The following is a 26,143-nucleotide window of genomic DNA, read 5'->3' as shown; positions in this document are numbered from 1 at the left end:
TGCAATGGAAAGAAAAATGAATCAATAAATTGCCCCTGGAAAGGAGAAAAAAATGAGTGGGAACTATCAGAAAGGGAGACAGAACATGAAGACTCCTAACTTTGGGAAATGAACAAGGGGTGGTGGAAGGGGAGGAGGGTGGGGGGTGGGGGTGACTGGGTGACGGGCACTGAGGGCGGCACTTGATGGGATGAGCACTGGGTGTTATTCTATATGTTGGCAAATTGAACACCAATAAAAAATAAATAAAATAAGTAAAAACTGAATCAATAAATTGCCCCTGAATCCATTAGAGGCAGCCCCCTCGAAGCTCATGGTTCTTAAGCTCTGCAATATGTACGCGCCAAGTGAAGCGTATCGTTGAAGCCAGAAAACAAGTCCTATTATCTGGTTGATCAGATCAATGCTGTGTCTATATACTCTGATTAATAGGAAAGAGGATGCTTTTTTACCTCTAAAATTAAAAATGTATTTCTATTTTCTTCAGGGTCCTACCGGTCCCATCGGCCCCCCTGGCCCAGCCGGTCAGCCCGGAGATAAGGTAACGCGTAACACTACCTAGAAACAAACACACACAGAAATGCCCCGGCTTCTTTAGACGCAGAGCGATATTGTCTTCCTCTTTCTTCAGGGTGAAGGTGGTGCCCCCGGCCTCCCGGGCATAGCTGGTCCTCGCGGTGGCCCCGTAAGTGAGAACGAGGCCTCGGGTTACTCTTGCGCCCGCCAGGCCCGAGCACTTCCTCAGCAATCCCGCCCCAGGACCTGAGTCTCAGCCATGGGAGACCGTTTCCTTAGGCCAAAGTTCTTAGATCTAAAATTCACGAGAGAGAGTTTTAAGTCACACCTTCTCTCCTGAATAATTCTGGAAAAGAAATAAAAAATGGCACGAATAATGCTCATTTGTAAGTATTTGTTGAACCTGCAGGATCTTTGCCTGAGGCACCTTCTAGATCTAAAATCCTCTGCCTTCAGGGTCTGCAACTCAGGACAGATACGGAGTAAATGGCTTTAATTAATTAGTTGACTGATTTCCCAATTAACCCTTTTACTATACTTTTAAATTCTCACATGTTTAGAATTACAGATTGCATGTGTCAAACACTTCCAAATGCTCAGATTGCTTTCCTGGCAAATAACCTCACAGCCGGAGGGCTCTGGGGTGCACCCTCGGCGCCTCGTTGAAGAGCGGGGGAGTCTTCCAGAAGCTACCGGTGTAGGCCGCCGAGCGGGGAGGCGGGCGGTGCCGTGTCCCGTGGGAAGGGCACCAACGGGAGCGTGTTTCCCCCCAGGGCGAGAGAGGTGAGCACGGCCCCCCAGGACCCGCCGGCTTCCCCGGAGCTCCCGTGAGTACCGTCCGGGTGTGGGGCAGGCCCGGCCGCTGGCTCCCTGGGCCCCGGGCCGCCCTCCCGTCCCTGTCCGGCTCTCACCCCCCTTCCCCTGGCGGGCGGGGATGGGAACACCGCCCCACTTACCCGCGTTGGGAGGCGCTCGTGGCGCCCAGGGCCCGGGGTGAACACGCCCTGGAGATGTTCGACGTCCCCCTGTTGCAAGATGATACAATCAAAACGCTCGGGCCTGGCCCTTCCCGAGGGTCCCCCGCGCTCACCTGCCCCACAAGTGGCGCGCTTGGACCTCCCCTGGGGAGGCTTCCCTTACCAGGCCTTGGCCTGTCTTCCGAGAACCTTCTTTTCCAATCGTATGGCACCGTCCTGCCCCCCCAAGAATTCTAGTTTCTGCAGAAAAACTAGGATGAGCCACGTGCACGGTGAAGGCCGCGGCTCACGGGCTGTCGTTTCCCACCTCAGGGACAGAACGGCGAGCCCGGCGCTAAGGGCGAAAGGGGCGCCCCCGGCGAGAAGGGTGAAGGAGGCCCCCCCGGAGTGGCAGGGCCCCCCGGAGGAGCCGGGCCTGCGGTGAGTACCCTCGTGCTGCCCAACGGCGGCCCCGGGCGGCCGGATGCCAGGCCTCGGGGGACGGGCCCAGCCTCAGGGAACGGCCTGAGGTGTCCTGGCCACGCCACAGTCCCGTCCCCTTGACGTCGGTTTGTCGTGCACTGGGGAGCCTGGGGTAGAGGGTCGCCACGCGGCTTCGTCAGCGCACCTTGGCCTGGAGGAGCCCGACGGTGACCCGACGCAGGGGCACGACTGATGGTCACCATAAGCAGAGCCACCGTTTCTTGAAGGCTTAGTGCTTCTTTCAAGTTTTGATCTTGGCGGTTTTCTGATGAACCATTTCTACCTCCGTTCCATACAGGGTCCCCCCGGTCCCCAGGGTGTCAAAGGTGAACGTGGCAGTCCCGGCGGTCCCGTGAGTATCGGTTCTCCCAGCCAGCGTCCTCCACCCCACTACGCAGAAGCACTGCTCAATTCCCATCCGTAAAAAACTGCCTTGAAAGTGCTAGATCCCTCACGGGGGATCCCGAACAACTACAATCCCCCAATCATAAAGGTTCTGTGTAAATTCCAAAAGGAAAAAAACAAACCGTGAATAATCCCAGGGTGGAAAACGGATCCCATTTCTTATACTTTATATGTGTTTTTTGTACTTGATTATTCATCCTGCTTGACTTGTGAAATTCAAAAATATGTTGTCATTTCCCAGGGTGCCGCTGGCTTCCCTGGTGGTCGTGGTCTTCCTGGCCCTCCTGGCAATAATGTGAGTTTTTTTAAAATATTTTTTCTTTAGTCCATAAAGAATATTCACATATGCGTAGGATGAGAAACTTACCCGTTGCTACTACTCTTTGTATGAAATCCCATGTAAGATGCAGGTAGGAGAGGGAGATAAAAGAGGGAAGAAACATTCATTGTTCCATTGCAAACTACTCAAATTTCAAAAAATGTCCTTGTAGGGTAACCCAGGCCCCCCAGGCTCCAGTGGTGCTCCAGGCAAGGATGGGCCCCCCGGTCCACCCGGTAACAACGGCGCTCCTGGCAGCCCTGGGGTGTCCGGACCTAAAGGTGATGCTGGCCAACCCGGTGAGAAGGGATCGCCTGGCCCCCAGGGCCCTCCGGTGAGGGGTCTCTTGCTCTACTGATCCACAATACCGTTTTGTTTTTAATTATGGATTCAATAGAGGAAAACACAGTCACATAAAGAAGGACCAAGCCTTTATTATTTGCTCAACAGGGAGCCCCAGGCCCTCTCGGAATTGCTGGGATCACCGGGGCCAGGGGTCTCGCGGGACCACCAGGCATTCCAGGTCCTAGGGGAAGCCCAGGCCCACAGGGCGTCAAGGTGAGCGTGGCCGTCTTTCACTGCACCCGGTTTCCTTTGATAGCCCTCGGACAGCACGTAACCGTAGCAAGCGCGCGACGGACACGTTTTCCTGTAAAAGATGCAAATTCTTGATATTTTCAGGAAGCATGCGTAGTATCAAAAGGCTGCAGAGCAAAAACAATGGACGTCGTAGGGCAGCCTCGAACGTAGACACTAATAAACTGGTATCGCAGCAAATATCCTGCCACCTCGAATACCCCTGTTAGGTTGTGAGCATTTTACTTTGCTGACTGTCCGTTTTAAAGAGGGAAATTTTAGGTAGTTTTAGGAACAGATCCAATTGACCTTTAATAAAACAAAGTTTTGGGGATCCCTGGGTGGCGCAGCGGTTTGGCGCCTGCCTTTGGCCCAGGGCATGATCCTGGAGACCCGGGATCGAGTCCCACGTGGGGCTCCCGGCATGGAGCCTGCTTCTCCTTCCTCCTGTGTCTCTGCCTCTCTTTCTCTCTCTATGTCTAACATAAATAAATAAGTAAATAAATCTTTAAAAACAAACTTTAAAAAAATATAAAATAGAAGTTTTTCCTTGAAAAACGAGCACACCTCATATTATATTAATTGATTATTAAAGTAAGTTTTAAAAAGCTTAAATTTTTTTATAAAGTAAAACAAAAAACGATAAAATAAGTCAAAGTAAAATGTCTTTTATTTCTTTGTGTGCAGGGTGAAAATGGGAAGCCAGGACCCAGTGGTCACAACGGAGAGCGCGGTCCTCCCGGGCCCCAGGGGCTTCCCGGCCTGGCCGGCACGGCTGGTGAACCTGGAAGAGATGTAAGTACCAGCTCTTGGGAAACGTCGGGCTGTCCAGGTCGTACCTGGTCACTTATTTAAGCACCGGTCGGGCCGTGCCCTCGTGTCAGGAGCGTAAATATTGCCAAAGCTCCCCTTGTTTCTTAATGACAGATCCCCCTTCTGTGACAATTTAGAACGATGTTAACTAATAGTTACCAGAGATTGTGACGGCGAAGGGTGAGCGCACCAGGGGAACGGAGGCCCGGGGAGCCTTTCCTTAGATCGCAGGTTTCCGTTATCAGCTTCTGTCACGGTTTCTCCAGCTTTTGTCGCCTGTGTCCTAAGGGTTTTCTCAGACACCTTTCCCCGACCACGTCCCCCGTCTCACGTGGGGGAGACACACGGGCCAGAGGCCTCGGCCTGCAGCCCCCCCATGACCGCCAAGGGCCACAGGCACCGCAGAGCTGAGCCACAGGGTCCTGGGAGCGCCCTGTCATCCTGGGGTCACGGGTGGGCCCGGGCTGACCTGCCCCCTTCTCTCCTCCAGGGAAACCCAGGCTCCGACGGGCTGCCAGGCCGCGACGGCGCTCCGGGCGGCAAGGTAGGGGCAAGCGCCGAGTGGGCGGCCTCCCCCGGCCCGCGGCTGCCCCCACTCGCGGGCCCCACTCACGTGTGCGCCCTCCGCAGGGTGATCGTGGGGAGAACGGGTCTCCTGGCGCCCCGGGCGCCCCCGGCCACCCCGGCCCCCCCGGCCCCGTGGGCCCGGCGGGGAAGAGCGGCGACCGAGGCGAGACGGTGAGTTTCCTGTGCTTCCCCGGCTCCTCTGAGGGCCCGGGGGTGGGGGGCGCGGGGTGGCCCACGTGCGAACCGAACCACCTGCCATCGTTTCTTCGGGTTTCCTGCGACCTGTCCCTCAGGCGGCTGTGCTGTTTTAGAAAAGGGCTCTGGTAGGTTCGGGGCCCCAGCCCATGAGGAGCCACCACGGCTCCTTGTGGGCCGTGGCCGTGGTGCCTGGAGGGGCGAGGCCCATGTGGCCTCATCAGCCCTCCTGCCTGGGCCGTGCCGGGGAGCCCGGACAGCGCCGACAAGGACAAGGTGACCTGGACTGTCACGATCGCCGCGCCCCCGGCAGCCCGCGACCACGGCACGACCACGACACTGACTCTGAGCGAAGGCAAAGCTTTCTCAGTGACCCGCGATCGCCGTGTGTTTGTGTTCACGCAGGGCCCCGCTGGTCCCTCCGGCGCTCCTGGTCCTGCAGGCTCCCGAGGCCCCCCTGTGAGTGGCTCTGCTTCCCCTCACCCTGCGGTGGGACACGCGCCATGCCCCGGCGTGTTGGGGGCGGGTGGCAACACCCACCGCGGAGGAACAGAACTGTGACTTCCTTTTGCTGATGCGGAAAGCAATTCCGAATGTAAAAGCTCCTTGGGGCCGAGGACCCACATAGCAGTTACTGGCCTTTCGTGGGATTATTAGCCCCACGTGGGAACTACCCGAACAGTCCCCATCACTGCACGCGCGGTGCCGGCGGGAGTTCCAGCTAGCAGGACGTCCCCGATGGCCAGCTGCTCTAGGTCCTGTTCTGTTTTCCCAGTGTGTGCGCGTGTTCTTGACCTTGACTTGAACTGTGTCTGTAAAGGGTCCCCAAGGTCCACGCGGTGACAAAGGTGAAACCGGTGAACGTGGCCTTAACGGCATCAAAGGCCATCGAGGATTCCCCGGTAACCCAGGTGCCCCAGGCTCTCCGGTAAGTGTGTCGGCTTTGTCAGCAAATCCCCTCTGGTGTGTGTGAACTGCAGAGCGAGGCAAGTCTGAGAGACCAAAAGGGGAAGACTGCTCACCTTTAGAAGTGTGTGCAAAAGGAGGTGAGCGTGGGTTCGAGGGCTTGTTCGAAAGAGCTGTTGGCATGAGGCAACGGGGAGATTAAGGTGAAGGGAAATCACACTCCGTCACCCTCCCTGTGGCTTTTATTTGATGTTGGATGCACAGTCTCCTACATCTCCTACAAGTCTCCGTTCATACTGACCCTTCTTTTCCTCACAGGGTCCTGCAGGCCACCAGGGAGCAATCGGTAGTCCAGGCCCCGCAGGCCCCAGAGTGAGTAGCATGGAAAGAGATGGGCAGACCCATGTTTTTAAGATGTTCTAGCAGAAAAAAAATAATTAATTAATTTTAAAAAATGTTTGGGGATCCCTGGGTAGTTCAGCGGTTTAGCGCCTGCCTTTGGCCCAGGGCGCGATCCTGGAGTCCCGGGATCGAGCCCACATTGGGCTCCTGGCATGTTGCCTGCTTCTCCCTCTGCCCATGTCTCTGCCTCTCTCTCTATCTCTCTCTCTCTATGTCTATCATGAATGAATAAATAAATAAATAAATAAATAAATAAATAAAATTTTAAAAATGTTCTAGCAGAAAGGTATTCTAACATTGTGATCTCATGATCATCTTTTAGGGACCAGTTGGACCCAGTGGACCCCCTGGTAAAGACGGAACAAGTGGACATCCAGGTCCCATTGGACCACCAGGCCCTCGAGGTAACAGAGGAGAAAGAGGATCTGAGGTAAGACATCACTTACACATACGTGTATTTAATGTGCGACAGCCCTCGCTTTTCAGAAACACTTGGTAAGATCGGCCCCGCGAGCCAGCGAGTGAGGCCCAGTACAGGCATCCCTGTAGTGTGGCAGATGAACAGGGACTTGGAGGCAGTGTCCGCCCCAGTGAGGCTCCTCCGTCGGCCTGTAGCAACCAGGGGGGAAAGATCATGCCCACGGTTTGCTCAGAGAGCAGGTGGGTCAGAATAAGGACGAAGCCCGATTAAGCAAAGTTACCCAGCGCTGCTGTCACGCTGGAGGCCTCACAGTCACGATCATCGTGCCGGCAAGCGTGTGGCCCACCTTCTCCAACAGCTCCCGTGGCTCCCCCGCAGCTACCAGGGCCGTCATTGCCGATACCTTCCTGTCGCACATCTCTGGCGTAGGTGCAGTAAGAACCTCTTCCCCACAAGTTACACGTCTGGTCGTTGAGACACAAGTGAGCGATCAGCCCAAAGACACAAAGCCAGTGACAAAAGTGGGATCAGAATCTGGGGGTCCTCGTCAGATTCCCTCTGTCCCGTCAGAGTTAGAGGAGTTGACATCGTTTGTTGCGAAGGAAGCAAGATAGGGTACAATGTGTGCTCCGGCTCCGCTGATTTGTACACAGTGAATCTCATGGTAACGAGTCTATTATAACCGGTATCATTCGGTCACAAAACAAATGGACCTTCCTTGAAATGATTATGATGACATATTGATTGTTTGTGATGCATTTTATCAGCCTAGCAACACACCCTTCCAGCGGAGAACGGGTCCCCCATGACGCCTGTGCTTTCCGCCCTAGGGCTCCCCCGGCCACCCAGGACAGCCAGGTCCCCCCGGGCCTCCTGGCGCCCCCGGACCCTGCTGTGGTGGGGGCGCTGCTGCCCTGGCTGCCGCTGGAGGGGAGAAAGCTGGCGGGTTTGCCCCCTATTACGGAGATGAGCCAATGGATTTCAAAATCAACACCGAGGAGATTATGACTTCGCTCAAATCCGTCAGTGGACAAATAGAAAGCCTCGTTAGCCCCGACGGGTCCCGCAAACACCCCGCTCGGAACTGCCGGGACCTCAAATTCTGCCATCCAGAGCTCAAGAGCGGTGCGTGGAGGGGCTCCCAGCCTCTGGCAAGGGGTGCAGACACTGCTGTCGGGGGACGGCGTGGGGGGGAGCACCTGCTGGGGGCAGGACACGTACCATAGCACACGTAGCGCTCACAGGACGTGGGTTGGCTCGAATCCACTTAATGTTTTAAGCAAGCAGACACTGCAGGTAGACAAAATGTGACATGAATAACCAAAATAGCCCAAACGTAGGAAAATTCCCGGACAATTTTGTAGAAATTTTCATACAAGTCCTAGTTTGCTCTATTCCTGCATATCAACCCCAAGCTGTCTGAGTCGTAACGCAACCTGGATCCCTGCGTGTTCAGGATAAAATTTATATAACTTGATACAGACATGATTTGTGGTTTAACTTTTGCAGTATTTATCGAATGGGATTAATTGTGTGATAAATCTAATTATTAGCTTTTTTCATATTAAATGAAAAATCCCAGACTCCTATAAAATTAAATCAAATATTGGTAATGCTGTAAGAGTTAAGAATATACTGGGTTAATCCTTTCTGAAGGGCAAAAATTACTGGAGGCTCTCAAATACCTTGACGTGGGACATTGCCTGTGTTAGGAGTCATTTCTGAAAATTACTTAGGATAGAGAACAACCATCAATCACAGGGACTTCGGGCTAAACCCAACGGCATAAATATAGATGAGACGAAAAGCTCACATTATTTAGCAAGACTGCACTAAATAGACAATCATCTTAAAAAGAGGGAGAGATTTCAATGAACACAATGCACCAACCAGATGTCTCGGCCTAGTATCATCAGCCTTGTTCAATATCAAGAAGTTGTATTTTACTCCAGCGTTTTTTAACCCTCGTGGCTCATTCTGAGCTTCGCAATCCCAGGGAAAGCTCCTGGGTCACACTCTCCCATAAAACACAAGCACACTGCAAGCAGCCTTATGAATGGGCACAAACAGGGACACCAACGGAGTCCCTGTGACCCAAACTCCACGGCTACGTGTATAACCAAGTCCCGTTATTCTCTCTCGTGACCATTCAGGAGAGTACTGGGTTGACCCCAACCAAGGCTGCAAGTTGGATGCGATCAAAGTATTCTGCAACATGGAAACCGGGGAGACGTGCCTGAATGCCAGTCCCGGGAGCGTTCCCCGGAAGAACTGGTGGACAGATTCTGGTGCTGAGAAGAAACATGTTTGGTTTGGAGAATCCATGGATGGTGGCTTCCAGGTAATAAAGGATATACCTTTTTTTTTTTTTAAAAGTAAGTCATTCCTACTTACCTGACTTTTTTGGTTCCTCCTAAATCGTTCATCACAAAGCTAAGTTAGAGAAAAAAAAAAAAAAAAGCTAAGTTAGTTAATAAACAGAGGAGCCCAAATGGTTTTATATATTTGGGTGATACCTTTATGACTTTATGACTTCTCTCCCAAAGCTAAGTTAGATCGAATTATTCTTTGTACGCACCCACCTTTCTCTCAATTCTTGACACCTTTGTTACTGTAGAGCTATATGTCATACATGCAGTAAAAACATATTCAGATGTAAAATATTCATACATAAAATACATGAAGAACCTACGTTACGATGACCATACTACCGCGCACGAATCCTCAGGACCTACGGTTGCACCTAAGATGTCTGATCCCTTTTGTTTGTCCCCATCACAGTTTGGCTACGGCAATCCCGAGCTGCCTGAAGACGTCCTCGATGTCCAGCTGGCATTCCTCCGCCTTCTCTCCAGCCGGGCCTCCCAGAACATCACGTATCACTGCAAGAATAGCATCGCGTACATGGATCACGCCAGTGGGAATGTAAAGAAAGCCCTGAGGCTGATGGGGTCAAATGAAGGTGAATTCAAGGCTGAAGGAAACAGCAAATTCACATACACAGTCCTGGAGGATGGTTGCACTGTAAGTAATAACATTTTTTGAAGCATGGATCACAACGATCTCAGCATTTCTAGTTTAAGCACACTGTTGTGAAAAGAACTAAAAAAAATACCGAGGGCAAACGTTTGGTGTGAGGTACATAGAATCTAGTGATTCATTGCGGGGAATCTTAAATACCCCACACACGAGATATCGATCTTCTCAACCTCCAGGTGAAACTAACTGAAATCAGTAGAAATTTCAATTCTTAATATAAACTTTATCAGATAATCTGGGTGGTTACTGTACGTTCTGCATAACAGTTGTTCATCTGGAGTCGCTCTAAAATCTCTGCTCACTTTTTCACGTTAAAGGTTAGCTTCGAATCTATTCTTCGTTATCATTTATAAACAAAGGGAGACTTTGCTTCTAATGTTAGCAAATTCCATTATGAGAGACTTACCCACTTTTCAGTAAACCAATCGTATACCTGGTAGCAGTGACCAGACAGGAGCAGGCCTCCTGAGACTCTCTGCTGGGTGGACCTAAAGCTCTATAAGGCTCTTGGTTAACAATATGGTTTATTAGGCACCTGGGTGGCCTAGTCAAGTGTCCAATGCTTGACTTTGGCTCAGGTCATGGTCTCAGGGTTGAGGTCAAGGCCACCGTGGGGCTCCGCACTGGGGGTGAAGCCTGCGTGAGATTCTCTCTCTCTCCCTCTTCCCCTCCTCCTTCTCCCCTCATGTGCACATGCTCTCTTTCTCAGTCTCTAAAAAAAATAAAAAATAAAATAAAATAAATATATATAAATAAATATAAATATATTATATATTTATAAATAAAATATATATAAAATATATAAAATAAAGTATATATTTTTATTAAATATATTATAATATATTATAAATATATATATAAATATATAAAATTAAAAAATATATATATATGGTTTATTACCCGGGGTGATTCTAGCTTTAAAATGGAACGGGTCTCATATGCATGGAACATAGCCGGGGAAGTTGGCACCTCCCTTAGAGCACGCTGGTTTTCTAAGCTTGATCACTCAGAGGAAGTATCTAAGTAATTGTAATGGCATGATCACTTACATTTTTTTTTTTTTGCTCTTTTTTACAGAAACACACTGGGGAATGGGGCAAAACAGTCTTCGAATACCGAACACGCAAGGCTGTGAGACTACCTATTATAGATATTGCACCCTATGATGTTGGTGGTCCTGATCAAGAATTTGGTGTGGACGTTGGCCCTGTTTGCTTTTTATAAACCAAACTCTATCTGAAACCCCAGCAAAAAATTTCACACTCCATATGTGTTCCTCTCGTTCTAACCTTGTCAACCAGTACAAGTGACCAACTCAATTCCAGTTATTTATTTCCAAAAGTTTTGGAAAAAAGTATAATTTGGCAAAAAAAAAAAGATACCTTTTTTTTTTTTTTTTGCTGTTACACCAAATACAGTTCAAATGCTTTTTGTTCTATTTTTTTACCAATTTCAATTTCAAAATGTCTCAATGGTGCTATAATAAATAAACTTCAACACTCTTACAATAACACTGTGTTATATTCTTTGAATCCTAGCCCATTTGCAGAGCAATGACTAGGCTTACCATTAAAAGATAACCTTCTTTCTGAAATAGTCAAACATGAAATTAGAGAAGACCTCCCTGTTTCAACTACCTCAACCTGGTCAGAAATACAGATGAATTCTAGAAGTCCTGGAAGATGAAAAAAATCATAAATTAGCAATAATTTCCTAAAATATTGATAAAAAAGTATAGTACGAGAATTTAAAGAAAAAATTTTTTTAAATCTACGATTTTAATCTTGGATATCAACTGCTTTTAAAGGTGCTTTTCTCCTTTCTTGTCATTGCTGAAATGGTCAAGATTACCCACATTTGGGAAGGCTTTAAAGACACATGTTATGGTGCTAATGTACTTTCACTTTAAAAACTCCAGGTCAGAATTGTTGCCTTGCATTCAAAACATAAATGCACACCATCTTTCAAAAAAATTTATTGCCGTGTCACTTCAGGGGACTCTCTCTCCCTTGATCCTGTAAAAGTCAACAACAACAACAACAACAACAAAAAATTATGGGGCTGCTTTTGTCACAGTAACACAGAGAATGTGCTGAAATTTAACTTTGTAAGCTTGTATGTGGTTGTTGGTCTTTTTTTTTTTTTTCCTCCAGACACCCATAATAAAATATCATAATAAAACATTCCTGGTTTTCGTCACTTTTCGTAGATATAAGAAATGCATGTGTACACGCGAGAACCCTGGTGATCTTGAAAAGACGTATGGAGTTCGAACTCTCTAGCTTAATAAGGCAATGACCTCAAGAATGTGAGGTCATACGCTATGTTCAGAAGAGATCTGATGCTCAGTGGGGACTCTTGAGGATTTTTAGATTGTATTTAATGAAATTCTTGGGGTCTATTGGAAACTAAGAGCATTCTCTTTGAGTCAATCGCTGGAAATTACAACATAGGAAATTCACTTGTCCCCAAAGTGAGAGTAATCAGGGAGGACGATGCTGGTAATTTATTGCAAGGAAGCAGGGTCTGGCAGACTAGACATTAATATTAAGAATAATCGCAAGTTGGGGCTTTTCTATCACTGCTACACACTGTTCATTGTTCTCTTGGCCCTTTTCCACCATCAAATTTTTCTTCTTTTAGTTACTGTGAACATGGTCTTGCACGTTTGACTTCATAGTTCGAAGCTTGCTTACTCTCTATGGCTTATGGTATTTTATATTGTATTTTATATAAGTATTTTATATAAGTTTTAGATAACCGAGGAGCAAATATAAATCTTAATTTTGCAGATGGGTAAACTTCAATATAGATCTACATGGGTTTCAAATTCTGTATTTGATTGATGTATAAGTGAGAAATAATAGGACCCCGGGAATTTGCATGGGGTTTTTGAGAGCATTCTCTTCAACTATTCCTCTTTCACGTTAAATTACTTATATATGACACTCCTTTCAAAAATAAAAAAAATCCATCAGTCAAATGTCACATCAAGACTATTAGTCCACTAAAAAAAATAATAAAAAATAATAAAATAAAATGGACAATTAGTCCACTTATCCTCTGTGCTAGAGGTGACCAATGTTAAACTTCTTGTGTATCTTTTCCAGAAATATGGAGAGAGACAGACAGAAAGCCAATTTACATTATGCACCAAAGCTAAATTATCTGGAGTTTTAAATTTAGGCATCTTCCAAGCCAGAAACGTTTGGTCAAGTCTTCCTCGTAGTGCATTGCTCTGACATTGGCCTTCCTGCCTCCCTCCTTCATTTATAAGGACGTTTATAACACATTTGGGCGCAACTGGATGAATCAGAATAATCTGTCCATCTCAGGGTCAGTTGATGAGCAACTTTAATTCTGTCTGCAACCTTATGCCCAAGAACACATCTAGTGTCCAGTCTTATGATGGCCTCGCCAGCCTGTTTTGGGGTATGATGTGGACTAGGGCTCTGAATACAAGCATTCTCTTCATTTCTGTTTATTTTATGAGGCTGGGTTCTATAGCTTTCTCGGAATTTCCCCGAACTTCAGACAAAAATCTGTCAATTACTACGTAAAATAGCCAAAGTTAATTTAGGTTGATGTAACAAAGAACCGTGACTAGACAAGCAAAAAAATAAAATAAATAAATAAATAAATAAACAGCAATTGATAACAGCAGGGATGGCAGTGAGAAGTTCAGGAAAACAGAAAAATTCTGGGATCAAATATTTGTACCTTTTAAGGGCAAATATAGGGAGATCTAATTTGCACGCAGAGATGAGGACCTGGCAGTCCCTGGAGACAGGACTCATGTCGTGATCACCTGCAGTGACTTGCCCGGGAAGCCAAGGCTGAGGAGGGTGAGTGACCTCTGCTACATGACAGGATATTAAGGTCTCATGAGAAGTTGCAGGACGGCATGTGGGTGTGACGGCTTTATTGCTGACGCGCAGGAAGAGAAGGACGAGTCAGATCCCTACCACCTTGGCTTGCGGGGGGGGGGAAGGAGAGCCGTGGCCTTTCCCTGGCCGTGCCACATAAATATATGAACACAAAAAAAACATACTTTAGAACTCATCTTCTTGCACAGGTTTTAGGTAACTGAAGAGCAGATATAAATCTTAATTTTGCAGATGGGGAAACTTCAATATAGATCTACATGGGTTGCAGATGCTGTATTTGATTGATGTATAAGTGAGAAATAATTGGACCCCGGGAATTTGCATGGGGTTTTTGAGAGCATTCTCTTCAACTATTCCTCTTTCACGTTAAATTATTCCAGGCATTTAAAATCAGACCCTTGGGAATACCCGGGTGGCTCAGCGGTTTGGCGCCTGCCTTTGGCCCAGGGTGTGATCCTGGAGACCCGGGATCGAGTCCCGCATTGGGCCTTGGCATGAAGCCTGCTTCTCCCTCTGCCTGTGTCTCTGCCTCTCTCTCTCTCTCTCTCTCTATCATGAATAAATAAATAAATAAATAAATAAATAAATAAATAAATAAATATAATAAAATCGGACCGTTTACTTCCCGCCTGCTAACGTTTCTGCCTTTCTTGAAACACAAGGTGCCTCAGCCCAACTCTCCTCCTACTTCACTTCCGCCGCCGAGTCGGCGCCCGGGATGCGTTGTGTGACAATTAGAAGGTCAACCTCAGGAGGCGCCTACACATAAAAAGAATGAAAAAGTTTAATTAAATACTAGTTCCTAAAATCTAGGCAATACGTGTAGACGTGGGTTCTGAGGCACTAGACAAAGAGGAACCGTGCAACTCAGATTAGACCAAACTCACAGGCATGTGGATGTCAACAGAAAATTCCAGAAAGGCAGTATTGTTGACATGTTGGTTGACTGAACCTGGTCTCAGAGGCAGCGCAAATTAAATGAACAAAGGGATCCGAGGCACGATCACGAGGTCCTGCCAGAATGAAAGAACCGAAGCTAGAGGTTGGGGAGGCCCGTCCGGGGAGACCTTGTCAGGATGGGGGCTCCGGTCGCACGGGACGCCCGGCGGGCCGCAGCCAGCGTCGCTGAAACCCTCCTCGGAAGGGAGTCTCGTCTGCGGGTGGAAGGAGAAGGAAACCCGCTGGTGTGGACTTGGTGGTTCCAGTGGGGATGGTGGCAGCGGCGGCAAAGAGCCCCGCAGACCCCGGAACCCACGCGACGGTGCCTGTGGTGACGACGTGGCCGAAACGGTTTGGGAAACAAAAAAAAAGGCCCTAACTGGGAAGCGCCGAGCCTTGGGTGGCGGCTGGCGGGAGGCTCCACTGTTTGGGCCCCCCGGGTGGCCCGACCCACAGCCGACAGCCGCGCTGAGCGTTATGCCACGTGTTGGCAAATCGACTCCAGTAAAAAAAAAAAAAAAAAAAATACATATAAAAACGACCAATAATGACAAAAAATTCCAGGGCAGGTGGGAAGGGAGGTCGGTTGAGCCATCACGCAGGACGTGAGCTGCCAGCCCGACCGCGCACCGTGGGCAGCCCGCGGAGCCCGCGCGGCCGAGCCGGGGCCGCCAGTGGCCCCGGAACAGCGTGGCCGTCGGGCCTCGACCCGCGGGCCCGGGCTGCTCTGTCCTTACACTCGCCCTCGAAGTGCGGTGCTCCTCCGTCCACGAGGCGCTGTCCGCTGCAGGGCGCCAGGGAAAGCCCCAGGCAGACGAGGAAAGGTGAGGCAAGTTGCAGATCCCCGAAGGCACCTGCTAGTTAGAGGTTAAAACCTGGGGTCGCGATTTTACCCCAAACCATCCGGTTTCAGGGCTAAGACTTTGAGGCACGACAGCAGGCAGCCCGCGGGGGACGGCGCCGCGTGTGGCCACCGGCCTCCCCCTCCTGGCCTCCCCCTCCCGGCCTCGGCCGACCTCGCGGCCCACCTTCGCTCAGCACCTTCCCTGAGGGTGACTCCCCAGCCCACACCTGCTCCTGTGGGACCCAAGGGCCACGCGTCCGTGGCCTGGGGTCCTCACCGAAGGCCCCAAATGTCTCTCATGAGGCAAGCAGTGGCCCCGGGGTCGCTCCACAGGCACGAGCCGGGGCAGAGCTCGGCGGGGGGAGGCCGGCCCGGGCCGCCGGGAGGGCGCAGCGTGGGGCTGGCCGGACGTGTCCCCACAGTGAACGGGGGTCCCGGTGCTCTGACTCGGCGACGGCTGCGGCCATCGTGCGGTCGTGGCCTCGGCCCCAGGGGGAGGAGGGGCCGTGGGGACGGGGCTGTGGCTGCTCCTCGGGCCAGGGTGGCCCAGCCAGTGACCAGGCTGCGGCCGGGCACCCACAGGCCGGACACGGGGCAGCGGGGACGCGGAGGCCGCCCGAGTGGGTCACGACCTCAGGCCACAGCCAGGTGCCCGCAGCCACCGAGCCCGACTGGCCGACCCGCGGCCCAGGAGCCCGGAGCCCGGAGCCCGAGGGGGCGTCGGGGCCAGAGAGACGCCTCGGAGGTACAGGCCCGGCCCCGCTCCCGGCGGAGCAGAGGCCCCGGGCAGGTCCCCGGGGCAGGAAGGAGGGACGAGGGGACCGGGCGCGAGCCTGGCGGCGTCCGAGGCCGCGGGGCGAACTGCAGGCGGATCGAGGGCAGAGCCGAGCAGCGCCCGCCCCACAGGGCACGTCGGAGAAAAGCCGGTTGTGGCCACTGCAGCGTCCCCGTGGGAGCACATTAGGGGCCGCAGCCTCAGAGCTGGGCTGTCCCGAGGCCTCTCGGCACAGATTTTAAAAAGTGAGTCCCAGTGAGGGGACGTGGGGCCTCCGGGGCCCTGTAGACGAGCCGGGGCGCCGCGTGACCCTCCCCGGGCGCTCGGTGCCAAGCCCGGGCACCGCTTTACGGCCCCTCACGTGTTGGAGACCCAGTACGACCGTCTCCACCTCCAAATTGGCATGTGACAGAAACTATTTTACTTCCTTGTTTTAAATAAAATTGATTTTCTGAGCCTCGAGGGGGAGATTCGCACAGTCCTGGCAACACGGTTGGCAGCTGCAGACAGTGGGAAGGAACATGGGTTCGCTCGCCGGCTCGTGGCCGCTCCCTGTTCTGTGCGCGCTCAAAGGCGATGTCACCCTGGCCGACGTGCTCCAAACGGATTCTTCTCTGTGACAGTTTTGCTCCTTTTTCCCCTTCTCATCTGTTTAAACATTGTCCGAAGGCGTCGATCCCCTGAAACCCCGCAGCGCGGCGGGGGGTGTGCGCCCCACCCGTGGGCACCACCGCGAGGCTCCGGGGGGGGGGGAGCCCCGCGTCGCCACAGGGGACCGATGTCCGGAATCACGGGGGTGCTCGCGCGACGCTCGAACGACACGTGTCATAATCACAGTCGTTCAGTTCATTCATTTCCGTTCAGTGAGGTTGTTGAGCAACTATTGGGCGCCGAGGCCCAGAACCAAGGGCTCGAGACGATTCGAGGAGAACGAGGCACCATGACATTGAGAAAATAGCGCGTCTCAGGATTCACTGGGCCGTCAGAGCGACGGGGCTGGCAAAGGACGAGGGGACGGCGGCGGCATGCAGGGCGCCTGGGGTCCTGGGGGGCGGGGGGAGCGCCCGCCTGCAGCTCAGCCCGTGACCCTGGGGTCCCGGGGTCGAGCCCTGCACCCGGCTCCTGCGAAGGGCCTGCTTCTCCCTCTGCCTGTGGCTCTGTCTGTCTCTCTCTGTGTCTCTCATGAATAAATAAAAAAAATATTCAAAAACAAACCAAAAAACCTGTCCCCTTACTATTAACTCAAGCTCTGTGGGCCCGACTATCCCTCCAGCCTTATCATCATGGCGTGAATCCTAAGCTCCCCATAAAACTGGGAAAATTCTGGGGATCCCTGGGTGGCTCAGCAGTTAGCGCCTGCCTTCAGCCCAGGGTGTGACCCCGGGGTCCCGGGATCGAGTCCCGCATCGGGCTCCCTGCGTGGAGCCTGTGTCTCCCTCTGCCTTGTCTCTGCCTCTCTCTTTGTCTCTCTCATAAATAAATAAATGAATAAATCTTAAAAAAAAAAAAGTGGGCAAATTCAAAGGCCAAGCCCCCCGCCCCACCCGCACAGGCTTGCAGGGGTTCCCCGCTCCTCTGCTACAGCACGAACCAGCCCCTCGCATGACCGGGGTGCCCCAGGCTACGGCCACGCTCCCACCGGAAACCCCAGATCGCCTCCTCCGAGCAGCTGGCCTGGAATCCGTCTCCACGTCCCTGACCTCCAAGCCCCTGACGACACCTCCTTGTGCCTCCAGAGGCCTCCTGGCCCCGGGCGGGCCTCTCGCAGGCCTCCCTGCAGTCCCTCAAACAAGCTGCGTCCTTAGGGACCCCACGCCTGCATGTGTGCTGCTCCCCCGGCCAGTCAAGGCCCGTCCTCCCCGACCCCGGGCCTCCGCAGCTCCCGCGGCCTGGGCCTCCCAATCCCCCTGGGCCTGGGCCTCCCCTCCACGCCAGGCCAGGCCTCCCATACTTGCCGACCCCTGGCCTCCTCTGCTCCCTGGCCTCCATTCCTCCACGACCACGGACCACCCCGCACCCCGAACCCAGGCCACACCAGCTCCCCGGGCCTGGGCCTGCCCTCCTCCGCGAACACGGGCCTCCCCTCTTCCCAGAGCCCGGGACGCCACTCCTCCCCAATCCCAGGGCTCCCTGGAACTGGGCCTCCCCTACTCTCCAGGCATGGGCTTCCCCTCCTCCAGGACCCCAGGCCTCCCCACCTCCCCGGGAGCAGACCTCCCCTCCTCCCCGAGACCACTCCTCCCCAGCTTGCCAGGAACAGGCCTACCCAGCTCCACCGGGCTGGCCTCCCCCGCTCCCAGAGCCCAGGCCTCCCCTCCTCCCCGAGCCCAGCCTCCCCAGCTCCCAGGGCCCGGGCCTCTCCTCCCAGGTCCCGGGCCTCCTGTCCTCCCATAGACCAGGCTTCCCCAGCTCCCCAGACCCGGGCTTCCCCTCCTCTTCGGTCCTGGGCCTCACTACCTCCCCGAGCCCAGGCCTCCCCTCCTCCCCAGCTCCCGGGCCGGCCTCTCCTCCCAGGTCCCGGGCCTCCCGTCCTCCCATAGAACAGGCCTCCCCTCTTCCCCGGGCCGGGGCTCCCCTCCTCCACGGGCCAGGCCTCCTCAGCTCCCTGGGACCTGGCCTCCCCTCCTCCCCAGGACCGGGCATCGTCTCCTTCCCAGTCCCAGGGCTCTCATCCTCCCCGAGCCCAGGCCACCCCAGCTCCCTGACACCAGGGGACGCCCCCCTTCTGCCCCAACCCCAGGCCTCCACAGCCCCCCGGGGCCCAGCCTCCCCCCTCCCCAGGCCGGCCTCCCCTATTCCTGGAGCCAGGGCCTCCCCAGCTCCAAGGACCCGGGCCTCCCCTCCTTCACAGGCCAGGGCCTCCCTTCTTCCCCAAGCCGGGTCTCCCCTCCTCTCCGACCCCAGGCCTCCCTCCTCCCCGAGCCTGGGCCTCCCCTCCTCCTGGGTCCTGGGTCTCCCCTCCTCCCCAGGCCGGGCACCCCTCTGCCCCGACCCTGGGCCTCCCCAGCTCCAAGGACTCGGGCCTCTCCTCCTCCCGGGTCCCGGGCCTCCCATCCTCCCAAGACCAAGCCTCCCATCCTTCCTGGGCCCTGGCCACCCCAGCTCCCTGAGGCCGGGGCCCCCCCCCGCCGCCCCGACCCAGGCCTCCACAGCTCCCTGGGACCCGGCCTCCCCTCCTCTGTGGTCCAGTGCCTCCCCTCCTCCCCGGGCCAGGGCTTCCCTCCGCGCCGAACCTGGGCCTGCCCAGCTCCCTGACACCAGGCCACCCCAGCTCCCCGGGCCCGGGCCTCCCCAGCTCCCCGGGACCAGACCTCCTCTCCTCTCCAAGCCCGGGCCTGGGCCTCGCCTCCTTCCTGAGCCCAGCCTCCCCAGCTCCTGAGGCCCTGGCCTATCCTCCTCCCAGGTCATGGTCCTCTGGTCCTCCCATGGCCTCCCAGCCACGGGCCGGGCCTCCTCTCCTCCCTGAGCCCAGGCCTCCCCAGCTCCAAGGACCCGGACCTCCCCTCCTTCATGGGCCAGGGCATCTCCCTCTCCCCAACCCCTGGCCTCCCCTCCTCCCCGACCCCGGGCCTGCCCAGCTCCCCGGGACCAGGCCTCCCCTCCTCCTTGAACCAGGGCCTCCCCTCCAGCCCGAGACTGGGTCTCCCAATCCCCCCGGGCCCGGGCCTCTCTTCTTCCCTGGCCCTAGCCTCCCCTCCACCCTGGACCAGGCCTCCCATATTCCCCAACCCCTGGCCTCCATTCCTCCATGACCACAGGCCTCCCTGCACCCCAAACCCAGGTCACACCAGCTCCCTGGGCCCGGGCCTCCCCTCCTCCATGAACATGGGCCTCCCCAGCTCCCGAGACCCGGCCTCCCCTCCTCTGCGGGCCTGGGCCTCCCTTCCTCCCTGAGCCTGGGCCTCTCCTCCCGGGTCCCAGGCCTCCCATCCTCCCATAGACCGGGCCTCACTTCCTCCCCAACCCGGGCCACCCCAGCTCCCTGATGCCAGCCCACCCCACCCTGCCGCCCCGACCCATGGCCTCCACTCCTCCCCGACCCTGGGCCACCCCAGCTACCCCAGCCCGGGCCACCCCTCCTCCGGCAACCTGGGCTTCCCCTCTTTCCTGAGCCCAGGCCTCCACAGCTCCTGGAGCCCAGGCCTCCTCTCTTCCCCAAGCCCAGGCCACCCCAGCTCCAAGGACCCGGGCCTCCTCTCCTTCACGGGCCAGGGCCTCTCCTCCCTGAGCCAGGCCTCCCCTACTCTCCAAGCCCAGGCCTCCCCAGCACCCCAGCCTGGGCCTTTCCTCCCGCGGGTCCCGGGCCTCCCCAGCTCCCGAACCCTGGTCTCCCCTCTTTCCCAGACCGGGCTTCTGATGCTCCCCGACCCCTGGCCTCCCCTGCTCCTGGACCGCTGGCCTCTTCTCCTCCCTGACCCCTGGCCTCCCCTCCTCCCCAACCCCAAGGCCTCCCCAGCTCCCGTGGCCCGGGCTTCTCCTCCTCCCACATCCCGGGCCTCCATCCTCCCTGGGCCCGGGCCTCCCCTACTCCCTGAGCTGGGGCCTCCCCTCCTTCAGGGGCCAGGACCTCTCTTCTTCCCGGGTCCCGGGCCTCCCCTCTTCCTCAGACCCGGGCTTCCCCTCCTCTCTGGTCCTTGGGCCTCATCACCTCCCCGAGCCCAGGCCTCCCCTCCTCCCGACCCCAGGCCTCCTCAACTCCCTGGGCCTGGGCTTGCCTCCTCCGGTCCTGGCCTCACCACCTCCCCAAGCCTAGGCCTCCCCTCCAGCCAAACCGGGCCTCCCAATCCCCCCCTGACCCCGGGCATCCCCAGCTCTCCATGTCTGAGCCTCCCCTCCTCCTCGGGCCGGGCCTCCCCTCTCCTGGAGCCCGGGCCTACCCTGCTCCCCGACCCCTGGCCTCCCCTCCCTCGACCCCGGGCCTCCCCAGCTCCCTGGGACCGGGCCTCTCCTCTGCCCCTGGCCCAGGCCTCCCCTCCTACTGGAGCCCGGGCCTCCCCAGCACCCCAGAGCGGGCCTCCCCTCCTTTTCAGACCTGGGCCTCTCCTCCTCCCTGACCCTGGGTCTCCCCTGTTCCTGGGGTCCAGGCCTCCCCTCGTCCCCAAGCCCCAGTCTTCCCTCCTTCCCGGCTGGGCCTCCCCAGCTCCCCCCTGTGGTCCCACCCTGAAGCTTCCTGCACCCCTTCATCTCCAGGTGTTACTGAAGCCAGTGGCTGTGTTGCTCCGTTTGTCTCCCGAATGGTCAATACGTCCTTGAGCGGCAGCCGGACAACTGTCCCGCCTTCGGGGTCCAGACGCCGGCCTCGTGGCCGGTGACACCAATGGAAAGAGCGCCGTGAATGCGCGGCAGCGTGTACGGCTTCGCCAGGCTGTGGGGCAGGTGTGCACCCCCCTCCCCACCCCGCACTCCTCCAGCTCTGCGGTTCGCACCTGTTCATCCTTTACTGAGCGAATCTGTTTTGAACGAACCCGAGCCCAGCAGCCCAGGGGAGCCTCCCGCAGCGCCCCTGCCCCCGACAGCCTCGGCGCGGGACGAGCGCCCCAGTCACATCGGGGTGGACTACGTGGAGCCCTGGGCTGTGCTCCAGGGGAGGAGGCGCCCGGAGCCCGGAGCCCGGAGCCCTGGCAGGGAGCTCACCTGCCCCACGGGTGCAGGGTGAGCTGTGGCTGCGCCGCGGACAGGTGAGAACAGGTAAAGGGCGCACAGGCCAAAGGTGTGGACCGGCTGGGCCCTGCGCTGGTGGGGAAGGCACGTGCGGGCGGGGAAGAGCAGAGGAAGGCGACGGCCCACAGACCCGCCGGCACAGGGCGAAGGGGCAGCCGGGGACCCCCCTGCTGCGGGTGCTGTGCTGCTCTCCGCCCCTGGGAGCAGTGGGGTTCCGCCACAGCAGCCCCTCAGGGCTCTCCAGCTGTTTTAAATTAGGGTTCCCTTATTGTCACAAGGCAAGATTGAAAATCCTTGGCAATGCCAGGATCCGGCAGGGGGAGGGAGAGAGGGGTCAGGAACGACCCCCCAGGTCCGGCCTCACTGAACGGACGGGGGTGACACTGCGGCGCCAGGCGGGGACCACGGAACATACGGCAGCTCGCAGGTAGGGCCGCAAGCACCTGGGGCCCGATGAAGACGGCGAGTTAGACAGTGACGCGGGCATCCCCGAATCCGAGACCTTGGGCTGCCCTGCACTCCGGAGCTCCTGACACAGTGACCCGAACGTGGGCAGGTGAGCGTGCGAGCTGGCAGAGGGAGCGTGAGGGGGAGAGGACGGCTGAGCCCCGGGCGCACCCACACTTAAGTGTGGATGAAACCGTGCACTGACAGGAGGAAGGAACGCCGCTCCTGGGTAAACATCCCATTTTGGGGGGGGTGGAAAAAAGCCTATTGACAAGCCTTGCGCTCCAGAGGCTTTTGGTGGGCGTAGGGTATCACGGCCTTGGTTTACGGGGTTTGGAACTCAGCCCCCAAATTAGCTTTTAAATAATTAATCTTCTTAGGCTCTTCTGAAATCTTCATCACTTCAAAGAAAAAAGTGATCCTGACATCTCGTTATTCATAGCATGATAGGGACTCTCTGTAGTTCCAATGGTTTTTCTTTTTCTCCCCCAGAATTTTCTGTACTTGACTTCAGCCACACATAACACTTTTGAGAAGGGATGTTGTGTACAATTGCTCTGAAGCTCTTTTCAATTTGGAATAAGTTACGTTCAATTTGGCCATAATTTGCCAAATTTTATGTTTTGTCTTTTCAGCATTGTTTGTTATATTTTTGCTATTTTTCTTCATTTCTGTTAATGCCAGGAATTTTCATTTGTATTATTTTTTTAAGATTTTATTTGTAAGAGACAGAACACAAGCAAGGCGGAGGGACAGGAGAAGGAGAAGCAGGCTCTGCTGAGCAGGGGGCCTGACATGGGGTCAACTCCAGGACCCTGAGGTCATGACCCACGCCGAAGGCAGAGGCTTAACCAACTGAGCCACCCAGGCGCCCCTTCATTTGTATTTTTAATAAATTAGTAATAAATGAATGCTAGAATCCCTCCCAGATGTAGATTATTTCACTTTTGGCCACGTAGAGTTTGAGGGATCAGCTGGACGGTTAAAGAAGTCCACGGGCATTGTGGGACCTCGGGATGTAGAACTCAGATAATTTGAGGGCTGGGATGGTCCGGGTCAACCTTTCATTCCTGAGCTCCAACTAAGAGCTGGTATTTCTAGAGCCAGAGATTGTTAGTGTTTTTGACTTAAGAGAATCACCACCTATTATTTCTGGTTTATCTATCTGAACTGTACAACCTGCACAGGTTGGACTTGAAGGACGTTTTAATACAAACAAAACTCACAGATGCCTTCAGGTACATAAATATTCAAATTAAGACGTACAGCTCAAATAAAAAAAAAACCAATCTGGGGGAAAACAATGTTGTGAAATAACTATTGAAAATAAAACCCAAATCATTTAGGCTAAATTCATATGTGATGTACTGTGAAACATACATTTTATTATCAGTTTATTCAACAATGAAAAATCAGTTGCTTTTCTCTTTTTATCAGTAATACTACCCTGAGATTTTCAAGGGCTTAAGACAATGATAATTAGTGTCGTGTTGCCTTCGTGGGTGATGTTGAAAATTGATTTTCATTTCTAAGCCATTATATACACAATGGAAGGTATTCGTCATTTTGTCCTTTAAACAAATGGCAAAAAAGAACACAACACTCTACTTTTCACCATCGTAAGTAAAACGGATCTAATACGTTCAAAGGAATCTCACAAAACGAAAACCGTTGACATGACAAAAGCGTGCATTTAATTTGATGCTTTGCAGAGAGATACATGACTAAAGTTGCGTGCATGGCTTGCCCTTTGGGATGGTCCCAGCTGTTTATCTTTAAAGAAAAAAATAAAAATGGAGCCAACAAATGCAATCGAGGAGGGAAAAAAAAAAAACAACAAACCTTGAGACACAAGGGGACCTACACGTTCTGGTCTAGGAAACATGCAAGTATCACATAACATTCCAGATACGGTAGGACAGGTGAACAATGAAAAGGCACTGGAACAACGCTCCTTCTTTCAGAAGTGGGCAGTCTAACAATTATTTTTTTCACAAGTGGCATTGATGAAACCATCTTTATTTTTGAAGAGTTTTATAGAAGGAATTTTAGCACCATCATTAGAGGAAAAATAATAATACATTTTAGCCCTGCCTATCTCCAGTCTTGGAATAAAAAACAGAAGCATAGCACCTTTTAGTATCTAAAATATAAACAAGAGTATTAAGTCCATCCCAGCTTCTAGAGATGAGGTAGCTCATGCTAAGAAATGGTGGGTCACTTTTCCTATGAGAGTTCAAAGATCAAATGTTCTAATTCCAATCATCACATTTGCTTAGAGTCAGCTCCACAACTTGAGTTTCTAAATCTTTTTCTTCGTTATAGGCTTCAGGATGAGGAGATTGTACATGTGGAAGACTCTCGACTTTGGGTCCTGGACATATGTTTATGAAACTGTATGTGTAAATTATTTTGCATTCAATGTCTTCTTAAACAAGAAAAGTGCAAATGTATTCAATGTTTAATCATGTAACTTCTATATATGTTGATAGACTGAGTCAAAAGGGAAAGGTACTTTTAGATTTGAATGAGAAAAAAGTCTGAGGTTGCCACCCTTCACAAAAATTTAAGGTCACTTTGTTCTCCATAAATTCCATTGAATATATGCTACTTAAAAATTCCATTTAAGACCATGAGAAACTGACATTTTTTCAAAGTTCTCTTTAAAGAGTCTTTATGGTAAACAATATCAAGACATGCGTGTAGGTCTCAGTCACAAGGATAAATATTTTGGATTTCACTTTTAATTGATAATCTGGAAATGAGAAGTCACAAAAGGCACTACTTTCTAGTTCTCAAACTACAGCCAAGTGAAATAAACACGTATCGTGGTTTTACGTACCCCACTCTTTAAGCTACCTGCCAGGAAGAAGAATTTTCTCATAAATACTAAGCAACTTTGTCATTACATTGAAATAAATTGAAGAAAACGGAGATTCATTTATTCAATCAGTTTACTTTTTAAAAAGGTGGTCATTATCATCGGTTGTCTTAAACCTAAACTGGTGTATTGAAAAATAGTTTAAATCAATTAAGACTCGAGGACTGTAAGTAAAATAAATATTCTGAAGGATAAGGAGGCCAGGCACTTAGGACCATATATACAGTGCTGATGCGGGATTAGCCTTTACTTCAAGAGTCTCAGGATCAGCTTCAAATAGTCAGAATTCTTGTGAATGGTGGTGGTCACTGGTGGCGGGGGTGGTGCTCTTGGTCAATGTATCTTGGCCTGCTCTACACAAAACAAACTGGCCCGATTTCAATGCCAAATTCTTGGTCTGTGCTGCCAACATCCACAGCGGCAAGATCTACGATGGGTAAGCGCGCCACATTCTGCGTTCTGTACTCGAAGACGGTCTTGCCCACATTTCCATTTCGTTTCTGGAATTAAATGGTGCCATGGGTTAACAGTCTAGACAAACTATTCCAAAGATGGTAGACACAAACTACAAAGCCAAATTTTATAATGTGAAAGCAAGGACTTTTAGGGCAATACTTAAAATTATGAGCACTGCTACCATCGAGGTGGCACTGGCATGGCTGGCAGGCACGGGCTCAAAGAAATGCCTTTTGTTCTTTTACAGCTTCCCCGATGGTCACTAACACGAATCATGAGCACTTTTTTGCTTTGCACAAATGAAACTATCATTCATCATTAAGTATTTTCCCTTTTTGCATCTACATATGCAAGTGAGGAAACCTACAAATCTGAAAAACATAAAAGGTATCTCAGATCGATTATATGTTTTAGAATCAAGGAATTTTAAGCTGAGATTAAATACAGTGACTTGTGGAAGAACCACAGGGAGTTTGCACAAGAGCCGGGTCGACTCTCAAGGTCCTTTGCTAATTATTTTGTGTTAAAATCTCTACCATGCTTCGCGTACTAAGACACATCCAAGTTGACCCTCCAGGACAAGGGTAAACAAAGCTATCATGCATAATCACATACTGGGTAAAACTGCCCCACTTCCACCGTGACGGTATTTTTA

General features: G+C 52.9%; 3 protein-coding genes across 5 annotated transcripts in view; 1 reads left to right on the top strand and 2 right to left on the bottom strand.

Annotated features, from left to right (window-relative positions):
- Positions 1-11,109, top strand: part of COL3A1 (collagen type III alpha 1 chain) — a 37,475-nt gene extending 26,366 nt beyond the window's left edge. The window contains exons 33-51 of the mRNA XM_077883271.1: positions 488-541; positions 632-685; positions 1,290-1,343; positions 1,806-1,913; positions 2,254-2,307; positions 2,602-2,655; positions 2,852-3,013; positions 3,130-3,237; positions 3,943-4,050; positions 4,559-4,612; positions 4,699-4,806; positions 5,236-5,289; positions 5,651-5,758; positions 6,055-6,108; positions 6,461-6,568; positions 7,390-7,684; positions 8,713-8,900; positions 9,341-9,583; positions 10,676-11,109. Coding sequence (XP_077739397.1) covers positions 488-541; positions 632-685; positions 1,290-1,343; positions 1,806-1,913; positions 2,254-2,307; positions 2,602-2,655; positions 2,852-3,013; positions 3,130-3,237; positions 3,943-4,050; positions 4,559-4,612; positions 4,699-4,806; positions 5,236-5,289; positions 5,651-5,758; positions 6,055-6,108; positions 6,461-6,568; positions 7,390-7,684; positions 8,713-8,900; positions 9,341-9,583; positions 10,676-10,822 — 2,115 coding nt within the window. The 3' untranslated portion in view covers positions 10,823-11,109. The remainder of the gene's footprint in view (positions 1-487; positions 542-631; positions 686-1,289; positions 1,344-1,805; positions 1,914-2,253; positions 2,308-2,601; positions 2,656-2,851; positions 3,014-3,129; positions 3,238-3,942; positions 4,051-4,558; positions 4,613-4,698; positions 4,807-5,235; positions 5,290-5,650; positions 5,759-6,054; positions 6,109-6,460; positions 6,569-7,389; positions 7,685-8,712; positions 8,901-9,340; positions 9,584-10,675) is intronic.
- LOC144304722 (uncharacterized) lies at positions 5,506-13,890 on the bottom strand. Of its 2 annotated transcripts, XM_077883273.1 has the most exons (6): positions 13,319-13,890; positions 9,295-10,310; positions 8,954-8,992; positions 7,781-7,849; positions 6,840-7,023; positions 5,506-6,747 (listed from the first exon to the last, which is right to left on the bottom strand). In XM_077883273.1, exons 4-6 carry the CDS (start codon positions 7,781-7,783, stop codon positions 6,581-6,583), a joined length of 354 nt encoding a protein of 117 aa, XP_077739399.1. In that variant the 5' UTR covers positions 7,784-7,849; positions 8,954-8,992; positions 9,295-10,310; positions 13,319-13,890; the 3' UTR covers positions 5,506-6,580. The 2 variants fall into 2 exon arrangements, with proteins under 2 accessions (XP_077739399.1, XP_077739398.1); XM_077883272.1 differs by having other exon boundaries at positions 8,954-10,310.
- Positions 13,891-23,822: 9,932 nt separating this feature from the next.
- Positions 23,823-26,143, bottom strand: part of COL5A2 (collagen type V alpha 2 chain) — a 138,455-nt gene continuing 136,134 nt past the window's right edge. For both annotated transcript variants that reach the window (XM_077882988.1, XM_077882986.1), the window contains exon 54: positions 23,823-25,532. In XM_077882988.1, the coding sequence (XP_077739114.1) occupies positions 25,386-25,532 (147 nt within the window). In that variant the 3' untranslated portion in view covers positions 23,823-25,385. The remainder of the gene's footprint in view (positions 25,533-26,143) is intronic.

The sequence above is a fragment of the Canis aureus genome, chromosome 34 (assembly GCF_053574225.1).
Source record: "Canis aureus isolate CA01 chromosome 34, VMU_Caureus_v.1.0, whole genome shotgun sequence".
NCBI lineage: Eukaryota > Metazoa > Chordata > Mammalia > Carnivora > Canidae > Canis > Canis aureus.
The sequence above is the reverse complement of the archived record's forward strand: the minus strand, read 5'-3'. Positions and strand labels throughout refer to the sequence as shown.

What these genes read in the sequence shown, in the direction of transcription:
- LOC144304722 (XM_077883272.1), bottom strand. An exon ending in CAGCGTGACAGCAGCGCTGG is followed by an intron (nt 6,748 to 6,839) that starts GTAACTTTGCTT and finishes TGGTTGCTACAG; the next exon opens with GCCGACGGAGGAGCCTCACT.